We start from the raw sequence: 15,588 nt of genomic DNA on the forward strand, positions 1-15,588 counted from the left end.
CTTCCATTTTTAAAGTCTGCTAACCTATACTTCTGCATGTTAACTATCCAGCTCCACAGTGTTATGATGAAAGACAATAAAAATAGATTTCTTATTGCACTTCTGTGAATTCCATGGATTTCAGCAATTAAGAATTCAATGCCTTCAAAGAAGTGTTATAAAGCCTGATAGAATAACATTGAAATAACATTAGAATCCTTATTAAAAACCAGCAAGCAAAGAGATGAAGTTTATTCTGGAAGGTACACCACTATTATATATTATTATATTCAGTGTCATGAACTTGTATCTATTTGGCAATTTATTAATCTACTTTGGAAGCAAAACAACATATAAAATTACGTTTAAATAAAAGCAATCTATTATATCTTTTTAAGCGATGGAACAAAATGTAAGCTTTTTCAATGTACATTTTCTACTAGAAGTAGTCATTCAACTCCCATCACTTTTATTGTAATTACACACAGGTGTTTCAAAGACTGAAGATTGCTTTTCATCTCCCGAATCAACACAGATAACAAAACCACAGCAATTCCATACAAAAATCTGCCAGTAATTATTCTATTTGCTTGATAAGTATAATTCACATTAGCATCTAAAATCTCTAGATATTAAGAAAATTAATTTTCTGTGTTCTTTATGGCAAGTAAATCTACAATAACTACGTCTATGACTCTAAATCCTGAGAACAGTCAGTGTGTTTTATAACAAAATAGTTACCTTTACAGCATATTCCATGTTTGAAGCTTTATGAATACATCTTTTGCAGATAGAGTAAGACCCAACACCAATATCTTCTTTTACTTCATATCCATCCGTAAACTGAATGCTGTTCCTGTGCAACTGCTACCAAAATAACATTATCAATTGATGAATATTCTAAATATGTATAAATATAAATATCAGTAACACATTTTTGAATTCCTACTGATTTGCATCAAATTTTAAACTGATGGTTACTGTGATAAATTATATATTAGATACATTACAAATAATGCACACTATTTTCCAAATTTACAACATAATGTTTCTGGTTACTGATTTATTAACTTAAAAATAGAAACTCATAGACAAAAGATCTGAGGACTACAGCTAGTAATAAAAAATAGTTTCTATTATCTAAGTAGATGAATGTTAAAGTTTTCTTTACGTGTCAAATGCCAGCTAGAAATTTCAGATTATATTCAATATGATTAGATTAACTGGGATTTTCATGGAACACTCAAATTGTTTCACAGAAACAAAGAGCATAAAGGAGAAGTGTTTCACTCTCGGAAGGAAATGGCGATCTGGTATAAGGAGTTTGTGCAAAGGATGCAAAGCATTTGCAGGAAACCATCTGGGTATCCTGCAGCAGAGAAAAGAGGAAATAAGAGTGAGGAAGTGGTTGAGGGGCACAAAGGAAGAGCAACAGAGAAAGACTTTTACAAGAGAAGGAAACCATATACAAAGAGAAAGAATTTGATCCACAGAACTATGTGGGAAAGAAGGAGTACAATGAAGCCTGCAGAAACTGTTAGCAAGACCCGAACTTCTGGACCAGAAGTTATTCTGATGTGTATACTATATCAAACAGCTTCTTAGATCCTCTTCTGTTCTAAAGAACTCTTGAAATTTAACAGTTTATCACAAATGAAACAGGTAATGAGCACAAGCAAGAATATTTCAACTATTTGAGACACTGTATGTGGACTAAAGAAAAGCTATTTTGGTTATGCATAGACTGTTAAACAAACAAAAAAAAAACAACACAAAAACTTCTCATACACTTACAAAACATCCTTGCAGTGAAACTACAAGGAAATCTAATCATACAGTATACTATTATATTCCTACCTATACACCATTAAGAAGTTTTCACCACAATTTAGACTACCAGTTGGTTTTCATGACTTAGTCTTCCTCAGTAGTCAGGTATTAAAAGCAGAAAAAGGAGGTGGAAATAGAATTTTTACAGAGGTCTTTCATTTCCACCCCCCTTACATGCATCTACTTTTGTTCTGCTTACTGCAAACTCTCCACTGCTGAAACACGCTTTTAAAATGACCTCAGTCTTATATGGAGTCAAGGCATGCCTCTCCCCTATTCTAGCATGAAGTCACCCTTTCTTGTCTCACACAGGATTGTGCCTAACCAAAGCTTTGTTGTTTAAAAATAAGCAGCATCAGAAGTAATGGAATGTATAAAAATAGTGACACTTCAGGTTATTAAAATTAACAACCTCACAATAATTAATATGGGAAACCATTCTATATCAGTAGGAAGCCAAAGCTTGTGTGTACTTTAACACTGACTTACACGATGCAAAAATAGCCACCAAATGTCACAGATTAGCACTTAAAATAAAAAAGTACCTTGGGAAAGACTGAATATAACCATAGTTCTAAAATACATAGCAGTCTAATAACATCCAGAGAGACTTTACAGTTGTGTTACAGTGCTTCCTACCTGCACTGCCAGAACCAATATTGTGGGGTGTAGGGGAAAGCAATCAAGATGTCTGTATTCCCCTTTGGCTTATAATAATGGCTAGATATTAAAGAGCAATTACAATTCAGATGACAGAATGTTTAGAATGTTTTCATTTAAAGGGTTGAAGACCGTTCACACTCACAGCTGCTGAGTAACGAAATAGGTCCTGCACCTTTAGAAATCTTGTTCAGAAAAATAATCCAATCCTTGCTTTTACTGAATAAAAAGCTGATAATGACTTTGTCATGACATTTTATGATGAAGGTAAAACCCCCTCCACCAAGAGACAGTAACACTGTTTTATTAACTTTTTAATATGTTTATTTTATTGTTAAATTTGATGTACTCACCTGGACAATTGAATGCACTCCAACTGTCTGCATTGATTGGCTTTCATCATCTGATGCAATAGCTACAAAACTAAATCCACGAAAAAGTTGATGTGCATTAGCACTAGGTGGAATACCAGGCGAATCTGAAAAACATGTCATCTACTTACAAGCACAGTTTTTAAAATGAAGAGATTATGTCTATTCTGAAGAGTAAAATACAACCTTATTCTATAAAGCACACAAACTAGAATTTGTAGAAAGTTTTTCTCAGGCCCAAAATACAAGTAAGTACTGAATTGTTTTGCATATGCCATGCATAAACACCACTGATAACAAGCTACTACAAAGATCATATTATTGTCAGAATATTTTGTAAGTTAAAAACTGCAGAAAATCTGCAGAAAGTGTTTACATATACTAACGTATGGATGAGCATATTGTTGTTATATTTATGGAGGAGTAGTAGTACTCAGATTTGGTAACTGCCCATCAACACCTACAAGAACAAGATGCTTTACGTAAGTTGAAGAGGAACAATGTTTCTAATTTCTGAACACATAGATTGGTTCTTCTCTTTTTACCTTTTGGAGTTTTAGCTGTAAACTCAGGATCAAAATAAAATGTATCTTCTGGTCTGCCAGTTGCAGGTTTAAAAGGAGGATGAATTTCTCTCCTGTACAATTTCTACAGAGAAAGATAGCCCAGAATGGATTAAAAAGTTGTATGACACCACCAAATACTTTCTAATTAAGAAGCTTATTAATTTTATTTTGAATTAGATACTCACATTCCAATCTATTTTGGAAAAAAATGGATGTCTCTTAATTTCTTCAACTCCATCTGGACCTGCTCCTTTTATAAGGAAGAAGTGATTTTCTTAGTCAAAAAGAATTACTAGCAGAATTATTATTTCTTATTACTACTTCATTAATTTTAGAAACGTGAATAGCAAAAACAGTAATATTCTGTGATCATTAGAAAAGCAAACAGGCAAACTATGTTCTTGCTTCAAAGCCTGTTTTAGACATGAAATTGCAAACTTATTTAGTCAATCTAATGTCATTCATGTTACCAGAATTATGATCCAATTTAAAATATTCTATTAAAAACTTTACCTAATCTGTTTGCTGGGTTTCTTTTGAAGAGCATTCGCAGAAGACTCTGTGCTTCAGGACTCAAAAACTGGGGCATTCCAAGTTTCGCCCTATAAAACAAAAATAATTAATAGCATACAAACATATTAAGGTAAGAATTAACTTTGCACTTCTCCTGCCCTTTGTCATTCAACAAATCCAAATCACAAAAAATAGCATCACTGAGAAATTGCCTTCAGACATCAGAAACAGGGTAAAAGTGCTGTCAGTCATGTAAACCTGTAATTTCATTTTTTTTTTCCATTTTGTGTAGTATAATATTTTCAGTAATGACTTGGGAACTTACACAGAGGATGTAAAGTGTTAAAAAAGAGGTAAAAAAAAGTGGTAGAAAAGAATAGTTACAGGATAACAGTTTACAAACTTGTATTTTTTGTAATCCATTTTGATTGCAGTTTTAAACAAGTGACATCAAGCAAGCAGATCCATTTGACGGTATGATAAAACACATCTTAGAAGGTGTAAGAAAAGCACCATGTATGACATATACCAAAAACACCTGGGCAAAACAACGGAAAACTTGAAGATACAAATTGAATAAAGGTAGGACAGATCTTGCAAGATGAGCAGGTCAGAGAAAGATCACTTTTTTTTTTTTTTTTTTTTTTTACCCCGCCCCCCACTCTCCATTTCATTTCAAATACTACTTTGCAGCTTGCCAGGCCTGAATTTCAGATTTTAGGTTTTGTTAGTTGCCATTTCATTTTGAAATCCTCACCCTTTCCCCCCCCCCCCGCCTCGTTTAATAGTTTCTACAGTAATTTCATTGCTACTAGGGTTTCATTTTTTTGCCCTTATAACCATTTTCTAATGGTCAGGATGGATATAATTCCCTCCTTTCCATCTCTTGTTCAACCTTTAGCTTATACTTGTAACAATCCACAACAAAAGCTTTCTCTGCATTTCAAGCAGACATGCTTTGCCTTGCATTCCAGCCATTTGTAGAAGTCCACCTTTGTCACTTCAGCAACTACATCCTTACTGCCATCAATTCACTATTCATTGCTTCAAAAAACTGTAATTTATTATTATTTTTTTTAAATTCCCTTCTGCATGAAAGTATTGGGGAAGAAAAAAAACACAATGCCTTTTTTGGGCTCTTCACTACAGGCAGATCAAGATCACCTGTACAATGGTGGAAGCCAACCAGCATTTCCCTGATTGCCATGCACCTTTAGCAGGGGAATTCTTATTCATGCACTTTATATGCATTTATTTCATTGCACTTAACGTCATTCCTACTCACAGCAAAGTAGCTGAGAGCTATACTGTAGGAAGGAAGCAAGGAACACATTGTCTGCAGATGCGTAATGGTATCTATCGTTTGTAGCAAAACAATGTTTCTGAAGGACAGAGAACAGAACTGAATACCACAGAACCCTGCCAGGGTGGGTGGAAATCTTTGCCCTGCTATTATAATCCGAAACAGCTCCAACAGTTGTGCTGGACGTTAAGTACTTTGAAAAAAAATCTAAAACCTGGCAAAATATAAACCACAATTAATCTTAGAGAAGTAACTCAATAAAAAAAGGTAGAACACAAAGAATTGCTAGATGAATGCTATGTACCCCAATCTATAGCGCAGTGAGTCAGAGGACCTCATGTAAACCAGAGACTAAGACTTATCACATCCTTTTCATCATGAAGCACTTTGCACAAAATCCTTTAGTGGCCACTTGACACAGCAGAAAGAAAAAGCAGTCCCCAGGTCCTGAGAGTTCCTAGGTTATAAACTACATGAGTGACAGCATTTTTTTCTGAAATTCCTGATGGACAAAGACCAAATTTTATATGAAGGCATACCTTCAGTAAAGGAGACAAGATGCTTAAAAAAGTTAACTTTATTGCTGCCAACTATGCTTCTCCCCCACCAAATTGGAGAGCTTCTCAGTTTTAGGAAAAACACACAAAAATAAAAACTTGTCTCAGCAGCATTGTGAGAAATAAAGAGCCCAGGAAAATGCGTTGTAAAAAGAATGCATTTTTTGTGGATTTTCAGGAACACAAGGTAAGAAAAGCAATATATCTTATATGATACATTATGAAAATATGAATTCAGATGCACACCTGTACATTTTCAATGGTTAAGAAAAAAATAAGGAGAAATATAGTATGTTAACTAATATATGGAAAATAATAAGAAAGCATACTGCCATTCACTAATTCTTATGGGGCTGGACAAAAAATGTGAAAATATCAGAAGACTTTAAGAATCCTTTTTTTTTTTTTTTTTTTCAGCTGTTAATGTTACCAACAGCAAAACAGATTTGTATGTATGTAATAAGCAGAACTGTATGGAACGTTAAAACACGTACGAAGTCTTTCTTCATACCACATTTTTTGTGCAGCTCTATGAAACAAGTAACAATTAGAAAGACCAGAAAGTGAGGAAAAAAAGTTGAAAAAAGCATTAGAGATACACGTTCAGATGAAATCTGAAAGTAATTATGAATGTCAATTAACTTGCAAGGAGGATATTCTACATGGCAGCTGAACACAGAAGATTTTTCTAGCAACAGTGGAAAGACTGAGGAATGGAGTGGACTCACATGAACAATAAAGAGAAAGATATGACTTGAGACATGGATAGAAAAAAATGTATGGCTCCTGAAATAAGTGTGAGTGAATAAAACTATCAGACTAGTTTCTTGTAAACAGGAGGTGGGCAGAACTAGTTTACACTTGCTGTGAATAGATAGAACCTTTTAGTTAAAGACATTCAATAATCACGACATGAAGATTTGAATTGGCATGGTGTTGAAACAGTAGTAGAAATTAGCACCAGTAAATACATTTACAAATGGAAGATGAGAAAGAAAAGAGAGGGCAAAGAAAAACAATGTGTATGCATCTTGAATGTAAAAATCAAGAAAAAGAAATGAGTTTGTTTTCTAGCAGTTTTCACTTTGAAATTACTTAGAAAAAATAAGAATTTCATATTGTTTTTTAAAAATAGTTTGTTGGTGCAAAAGAAGCAATAGCTTCAATATATAGGTGGACATGTGGACAAAAGATGAGATAAAACAATGAAAAAGGAAACAAATGAGAAAACTAGTAGTCTTATGAGCTTCCAGGAGAAAAAAAATAAAACAAGAAGCAGTATTAGTAAGAAATGGTTGGACACAGAAGTGAAATTATAGCACGATAAAACAGAATTGTTTGTACAGAGTTAGGTTACAGTCTTGAAAGTGGGACTATTATGTCATAGGTTTAATTAAGGAGAAAAAGAGCAGGCCTTCATCAGCAAAAACAAAAACGTTAACTGCATGAAGGAAAGTAATTTCCACAATAGAGTTAATGCAAAACCTATACTAGAAATAGTCAAGGGGAAAATTGTAGCTTGGGAAAGTCATAGGAAAGTATGTAAGGGAAGATGCACGTTAGCAAATGGGGAAGTTTCAGGGAAGCAAGTTGTTGGCAGCAGTAGTAATATAAAAAAGTAGGGTGAGGAGCTGGTAAGAAAGAAGGATTAAAAGAGAAAGTACTTTCTCAAAAAAAACTAAAATGAAACAAGAAAAAAAATGTACAGGGTATCAAAAAGGATAAGAAGGTTAAAGTATTATGGAAATAAGATGGGAAAGATAATATGGTTGGAGAAGTTGTTATTACAGATTAAAGAGCTGCTATGAAATTCTTTGTACCTGGTATGGGGGAGGAATAGAAAGGCAAATTAGATAGGCGGCAAAGGAAATTAATAGGGAGTGAGGATTTACCAGTACCTTTGGAAATGAGGGAAGAGTAGAAATTAGATATTGCAGCCCGGAGGGCATCCCTGTAGAATACCTGATGAGATATATAAATAAGAGTGTACTCACTTGAGAATCATAGTCATGGTTTCTTTTCTGTCTTTCCCTTGGAAAGGTAGAGTACCAGTGAGCATTTCAAACTGTATAGAGTAAAACTTTCATCAATTACATTACCTGGACAAAATCTAATTTTTGACAAAACTACTTAGCATCTTAACCTTCCAAAATTCATGCATGTTAACAATCAAGTCTGTGCAAAACAACTTCTCATTGTACAGCTTAAATTACTATGAACATTGAGCAGCCTCTGCCATTTTAATGCTGCAAAATATTTTCCTATATTAATACCTTGCTTCACATGCTTTCATCTAAACAATTTAGACTATAATCTGTGCATCATTTCTGCCTAAAAAGTCCATTCTTAGAAGACTTGAGCCATACAACTATATTTTAGATTTCAAGAGGGCTGGGGGAGGGAAAAAAGTTCCCCTTTCAAAAGTTAGTGATAATTTCTCCTCATGCAGAGATATTAAAAAAGGTCAATGTGTTTAAAATTGGCATGTACATAGCCTTTGTTGGAAAAGGGAAAAAGGTTAGTCGATTGACAAAGACATGCATGATGAAAAGTGGTTACTGTATGCATACAGTGGAAATAGAGTCTGAAGGAACATATAAGCTACACAGTACATGCATGCACATTCTGCAGTGCCTGGCAGAAGGCACTAGACACTGTTAAAATACTGATCTGTTCTGAAAGTGACTGAGTAAAAATAGTAAATATAAAGGAACTTCTGTTGGGCTGCAGTATTCTGCAGGGATATCACATCTGAGGTACTGAAAGCCATCTGATAGCAGCCATGGCAGCTAACACTGAGGCAAGAATTCTGATTTTTTGGTATAAGAGTTGCAAAACAGTTTAGTTTGATGAAATTCTATGACATACACTTAAAGCTACCACAATTAAAGTAATTCTAAAGGAATTCTCTGGACAGCCTATGCAAGGTTAAGTTATCTTGAACAGGAGGTATCCTCTATTCATTATTTTTCTGTTATGATCCAAACGTTCAGTCTTAACAAAATGTAGGTTGACATGACTGTAGTATTATAAACCTAAAATAAGAGTGTGAAGTTGAAATAGAAGCATTCTTTAAAAATCCTTTTTAATTAAATACATTTTTAAATTTCTTATTACCTTATAAAGTAATCAGAAGAAAAAGGGCTGCCAACTCTGCATTACTGCTAGACACTTTGTATTGCAATTATTCTTTTCACTCATATACTTGTATTTTATATTTTAAATTTAATATAAAGCCAACATAAAAAAGCATTACTTGAACAGTTCTTACCACAATTGTCAGGAAGAGGTACAAGGCTTTAAGCAACACTACCAAAAATAATTCACTTTTTGGTTGTATATACTTTAGATTGATCTGCTTCATAAACTATGCCTGCAGATTTTCATTTTTTAAAAGCAGATTTGTTGTGTTACATGTTTTGCTTACTTGAAGTGCTCTAGATTAATAACAAAAAGTTTCTTTAGCATGATCCTGTTTGTCCCAAGCATACCTTTGCAGAAACAACTCAGCACGTGTGTTCTTTGTCCCACCCTCACTCCCCCTCAAAAAAAAACAACATTGTAGTCCAAGACCAACAGATCTATAGTACTTTAAGTCAACATTGGCCTTCCCTAGTCACCATCGTTTACTTATTTCAGCAGGACAGTAAGTACCTCAACAAATGCATAATGCTTCCAAAAACTTAAAATGAATGTTTTTAGATGTCTGGCACTCATGAAAGCACTCGGTGTTTTAAAGGGCAAATTTGAAGTTTCAGCTCAAGGATGGCTTTACAAAGACTTTTGCCTTAGAACAGAAGAGAGGCCAAACAACTTATTATCTTCCTGATCTCAATTTCTATGCTATAACTTTTGCTCATCTAGATCCTGTGTACAGATACCACAGAAACAATGACTTAAATTCTTCTCAATCAACGGAGATTTGAATTAAGAATGATTTAAGAGTGGATACACACAGATTGCCTATGAAAATTTGCATGTGAACTAGAGATGCAGGCACAAAAAATATGTCTTTGAGAAAATTGCACTATATTCCATGTACTAATTTAGAGAATGTGCTTTCTAAGGTCATATTTTCATATTCAAAACAGAAGCCGAAGTGTTTAAAATGCAGTGCATTTAGACTACACCAGTCATGTCTAGCATCTTTCAGCAATTTTCAATATTAACATGCGCTTCATAAGCACAAAGCTATTGTTTTCAGCTCTGTAAAGTGAAGCTGAAGTTTAACTATGTTTGCATTATCAACAACAAATACTCTGCCACTAGTTTGCAGTTATCTTTTAATTTACTTACTGGATGCTCAAAGCTTATAGTGATGATAAAATGTGTTCTTACTGATAAAATGAGTGGTTTTGAGGGTGTTTGTGCTTTTCTGTCTAGAGAGAGTTTAGTCACGAGGTGCTACTTTTACATAGTCATTTTTCAGATCACAACAGCATTCTAGATGATTAAAAGGTGGTATGATGACTTATTTTCAGACAAAAAAGTCCTTATACTAAAAAGCACACACATTGTACTTTCACAGTTATATATGTACTACAGAAGCAATAAAAAACACACATTTCCTTTAAAAAATAACAATTAGTTTATCTTTACATGAAAAATGCAAACATTATAAATATTAAAGGCCATTAAAGCATTCCTAAAGTACAAAACATGATCTACTTTTTCCCCCAAAGATATACTTGATACACATTATTTCCCCTGACCGTGCAACTCAACAGAAGTTAACTCCTTCCAGGAATGTTGTAAAGATGACTTTTCTGAGCTACTATATCCCATATCACCTCAGTGTCAATATTTTAGTATGTGCAAGCAAGCGTTGTCATTATTCTGACAAGTTGTGGTATAAATTGTATAAACTGGAGACTAATCGGAAAGTTATTGCTTTTTTTTTTTTTTTGCCACTTGAGAATAAATTCAAATTTAAAATTTGGATCCATGTCTTTCCCAACTTGGTAGGTACGGAACTTTTCCTGCATATTTTAGTACTCCTATTAGTCTCTGTAACATTCAAACCACAATAGATGCATATTTCAATTCAACAATAACAATACAATGGCATATTGTTGGTGTTGACATGAGACCCAGTCCGCATAGTTGATTGCAGTACTGTTTATTAATTTCACGTAATTTGGATTTTTGGTAGTTAGAATTCATTTAAAGATCTCCCTACAGTTCAATATTTGTTTCACCAAACCTTATAAAGCAGTTCTGCTATTATTTGCATTTACCAGAAACCTACCATTAAAACACCAAAAGACCACCAGTCTGCACTCTGTGTATGGCCTCGTCGGTTAACGACTTCTGGTGCCATATATTCCACTGTTCCACAGAAAGAGTAGGCCTTTTTCTCATGATCAATTGACTCCTTACTTAAGCCAAAATCTGGAAGAAAATACAGTAGTTCAAAATGCACTTCTTTAAAATCAATCACAGTAATTACCTTTACCATAATGTGAAAGGTGATGCCTTTACCAGTCATACATACATGTATACACACCTAAATATACACATAGGAAGTACAGATTCCCCCCCCCCCCCCCCCAACTATTGTAGGTCCATAATATATACTTCCAGAACAGAATATATATTTCATTTACTCCAAATTAATTACACTATCTGCTCTGCCTCACAGCAAAATTACATACTAATTAAAATTGCTGATTTTGTTGCATTGCTCTACCAAAAAAAGCGGGAAATTCAAAGATTTTATTATGAACAGAATAAATTCATGCATTACAATTTCCTCTTATTCACCTGTCAATTTGATATGTCCTTCTTCATCAAGCAGGATGCTAAAAAGAAAAAAAAAATCTTTTAACTATTGTTTCAGACAGTATACTGGCAACATTTTTGAAAAAGCAGAACAGCATGCACAAAGACACTGCAGTATGCGTGCATGAAAATGAATCATCAGGAGGAGATACTTTGGAAGTACACTTTTTTTTCCCTTCAATCCTTTATTATTAAAAGGTTATACAACAGAATCAACATACCAGATTTTTATTCAACTATTTGGTTAAATTCAGCATGGAACATAGTAACTTTCATTTTGAACCTTCAGTTTTGGAGACTTGTAGCATGTGTATCTTTTCTTTTTTTTTTTTTTTAATCAATTGTGACAATGAAAGATACATTTCTATTTTTCTTAAATTAAGCAAGAACTTATGTTTGCATATGTATGCAAAATCTGTATTAATTTGCAATTATAGTTTCAAAGGATATTGACTACTTTAATTAACATCAAGTAATAGATATTTTCATGTTGTACCAGAGCCCCTATATCCTTAGGCTCTATAGTAAAGAGTAGGCCTTATGCTTCTGTTTATTTCAATCACACAAAAGGTCACACTATCTGAGATACCAGCTGTCCGTAACAACCACTGAATATAATTGTGATTCAAAGCATACAAAGTATTCCAGGGCTAGACTCTATACCAAAGCCTACACTGTGGACTTAGTTCCTCCTGCTTCTCCCACGGGGAGCTGCATTTCCTCCCTGTGATGAGAGGTGACCCAGACACACACTGCTTGTCCATTTCCCCTGCCCATCCCTTTTCCTCTTTCCAGTTTCCATGGTGGGAAACATCATTTCACAGTACAGACACAGTATGTGAGACTTATTGATATCTCACTGTCCAATAATGTGCAATTTCAGCCTTTGATATGATTTTGAATCAGATATTTCCAAGGCTTAAAACCAAGGTTCTTTGATTGGTACATTTGTTTTTTTCTTTTTAATGCTGTATTTGAGGCAGTAGCTACTCAGTCTTTTGGCAAGACTTCCTCTTGCAAGTAAATGTCAGCAACATAACCGAGGTTCTCTCACTTTGCCATTTAAAGATCTTTTCTCACCTAGCAAGTCTATTTTTTCCTCACTTTGGAATTACTTAACAGAATGCTCTCAACGTTTACACATAATCCCTTTCCCTCTTCATTTTCAAGTGCAACCTCATGCCCTGGAAGTCTTCAGATTTCTGATTTGAGAATGAATCTTTCCCCTTCTTGTCAGACAGGGCTAAACATTTTTAAATTTGTGTCTTATTTCCAGGAGAGGCACAAAAGAACAAGCTACGCTAATGGAAGCCCCATTTAACAGCTGGCTTCTGTAATACTTGTTACTCATTCTTGGTCTTTTCCACCAACACTTTACGTAAGACAGTTCTCACACAGACTTTTCAGGTCCTCCACATAGCCATGACAGAGGATCACCAAGGACATCAGGACTTCAGATTCATTACAGATTTCCTGGCAATGAGGCAGCGTAGGTTAACTACCTCATCTTAGACTCCTCTCCAGGTAGAGTGTAGTACTACAGCATACATAACATATACATACACTGGCATTTTTATCTGAAACATTTAAGTGTTTCAGATGACACTGCTGACATTTTCTTCTTTCCATCTTCTAACACTGAAAAAATTACTGGAGGGAAGAGAACAGGATGCAGTCATTGAATGAGACAGAGATGACTAATGTATTGGGAGGCAACCCTATACCGGAATTTTAACTCCAAGCTTATTTTAAGTTTTCAGTGTAATTTCTTGATTGTCAATAGGTTAAATTAGCATGTGACGCATTATTTTCATATTTAACATTTAAACTCCATTCTGCTCTTACTGCAGCATATTTTAAAAGTCAGCTTTGGAAAAATGTTTATTGTTAAGCTTTCAAATGCAAATATGTAGCATTCAACTGGAACCCTGTATCATGAAATTGTTCCAAGTTTATCTTTAAGTCCAGAAATTCTACAATAATGACAAAAACAGAAGGCTAAAACGATGTCTTATCCACTGTACACTCTAAAGCACATGGAAAATGAAAGGTACATGTTTCAGTATATTCTTTACTTATAGTAACATGGATTATAGTACTTGGCATATCGCTCAAACTAAATGCTCCTGTTTGAGAGGAAATTAAATTCAACACTTAATTAACAAAACCCTATAAGGTTCTCCCATCTTCTTCCCTGTTCAGTTTATATAGCAAATTTAAATAGAAAATTAAAATTTAACAGTTGGAAAGAGAAGTGCATTGGTAGAAGTGCTATACAAATCAAATTAATACGCTGCATTTACCACAGCAGATTCTTACTTTTCTGGTTTTAGGTCCCGGTATATTATTCCAAGACTATGTAGATGGTCTAAAGCAAGTGCTAATTCTGCTAGGTAAAATTTAACATCATCTTCTGTGAACATCACCTAAAAAAGAACAAAAAAAAAAAACACATTATTTTACATACAAAACCTCTAAAGCTTACATCAGCACCAACTGAATGGTCCAGACAATCTGGTGTTACAGAATGTTTCTTCTTAATACTCATACTGATTTTTATAAAAAACTAGAAATTCAAATTGCTTCGTTAGAAAAGGTCTAGAATTTTATAATCAACACTGTTGCACAGTATGTACTTGAAAACTTTTGAAAGCAATATTGTACTATACTTTCTGCAAAACTGAGGTTATTTACTTCTGATTGCCCAAGAGAACAAACAGATATCGAAGCAGGACTGAAGTATTTTGGGAAGCATTTAAAGAATGTGACTCTCTCTTCAATGGATGTGAACACGTTGTTTCTAGACAAATGAACTGAAGTCCAAACACCTGAATTTCTTCTACAAAGTCTAAGAGAGAAGAAAAGCATATGCATCATTTTTGAAGAGCATTTCTCTAAGTACCATCATAAAGGAGTTACATGGATAGTAAAATCCCAAAATGAAGCCTGAAATGAAACTGCAGAAGAGAAAGATCAAAGAATGAACTAAAGAAATGGCACAAGTAAGCACAGGTAAGATCTTTGGTAACAATCTGCATTTTCTATTAGGAACTAATCACTGCTATGATTCAATGATATCATAGAATTAGAGAATGGCTCAGGTTGGATGGGACCTCAAATATCATCTAGTTCCAACCCTCCTACCATAGGCAGCGATGCCACCCACCGCATCAGGTTGGTCAGGGCCTCTGAACATGCTATTCCTACTATATGAACAACCGTTGTGATCCACTGAGAGAAAAAAAAAATTGCAATTAAACTGCTCAGAGTTAAAAAATAAGTTCCTTCATGACTTGATTCTACCTCAGTTAATATGAACTGCTTTAAAAAAATTAACATCTTTGGATAATTGTCCCCCGTGGATTGGGGAAAAAAACAGCAATGGGGATCACAGACGACCACTGTTTTAAGCAAGAATTAAAAATAACACATTTTCATCTTAGTAGTTTAAGGAAAGGAGATGATACCAAAGCTTGCACAAGAAGCACTTGCTGATGTTACCTCTACAGAAGAGCTAGTATTTAGTACAGGTACACTGAAGAAGGACGGAAATCTCTACAAGAAACACTTAAAAGCTCAAAGAATGAAAGATCCCATGAGGCTGATTATACACCCACACTATGTTCTTTGAAAACATTGAATGAAATTAATTTCTCCTGAACTTAAACATCTGCAGTGTAGATTTCTAGCTCTGAATTAATCACTTTCTCCTTTGTGGTTAATGGATAAAAAGCAGGAACTTTTAGACTGTAATTCATCTGATCTATCAGATAGATCTGATCTAAAGAAGGGTCAGCCTCTTCACAGAGGTAACTGGTGATAGGACTAGAGGGAATGGCCTCAAGTTTTGCCAGGGGAGGTTTGGGTTGGGAATTAGGAAACATTTCTTCTCGGAAAGAGCAGTCAAGCATTGGGACATCCCTGGGGTGTTCAAGGAATGTTTGGATGTGGTTCAGTGGGTGGCAACAATGGTGGTAGGGAGACGGTTGGACCAGATGATCTTGGAGGTCTTTTCCAACCTCAGTGAT

General features: G+C 34.5%; 1 protein-coding gene across 2 annotated transcripts in view; it reads right to left on the reverse strand.

Moving 5' to 3' along the window:
• The window catches only part of RPS6KA3 (ribosomal protein S6 kinase A3), a 75,675-nt gene that overhangs the window by 17,413 nt on the left and 42,674 nt on the right, over positions 1-15,588 (reverse strand). Inside the window, exons 7-15 of one of the 2 annotated variants that reach the window (XM_084283384.1) lie at positions 13,880-13,986; positions 11,543-11,580; positions 11,028-11,170; positions 7,774-7,844; positions 3,920-4,008; positions 3,592-3,656; positions 3,386-3,488; positions 2,823-2,947; positions 721-843 (exon numbers count right to left, since the gene is read on the reverse strand). In XM_084283384.1, coding sequence (XP_084139510.1) covers positions 721-843; positions 2,823-2,947; positions 3,386-3,488; positions 3,592-3,656; positions 3,920-4,008; positions 7,774-7,844; positions 11,028-11,170; positions 11,543-11,580; positions 13,880-13,986 — 864 coding nt within the window. Of the gene's footprint in view, positions 1-720; positions 847-2,822; positions 2,948-3,385; positions 3,489-3,591; positions 3,657-3,919; positions 4,009-7,773; positions 7,845-11,027; positions 11,171-11,542; positions 11,581-13,879; positions 13,987-15,588 lie in introns of both variants that reach the window. The other variant, XM_084283383.1, reaches the window with a different exon arrangement.

This window comes from Netta rufina (genome assembly GCF_964035555.1).
Source record: "Netta rufina genome assembly, chromosome: 1".
Taxonomy (NCBI): domain Eukaryota; kingdom Metazoa; phylum Chordata; class Aves; order Anseriformes; family Anatidae; genus Netta; species Netta rufina.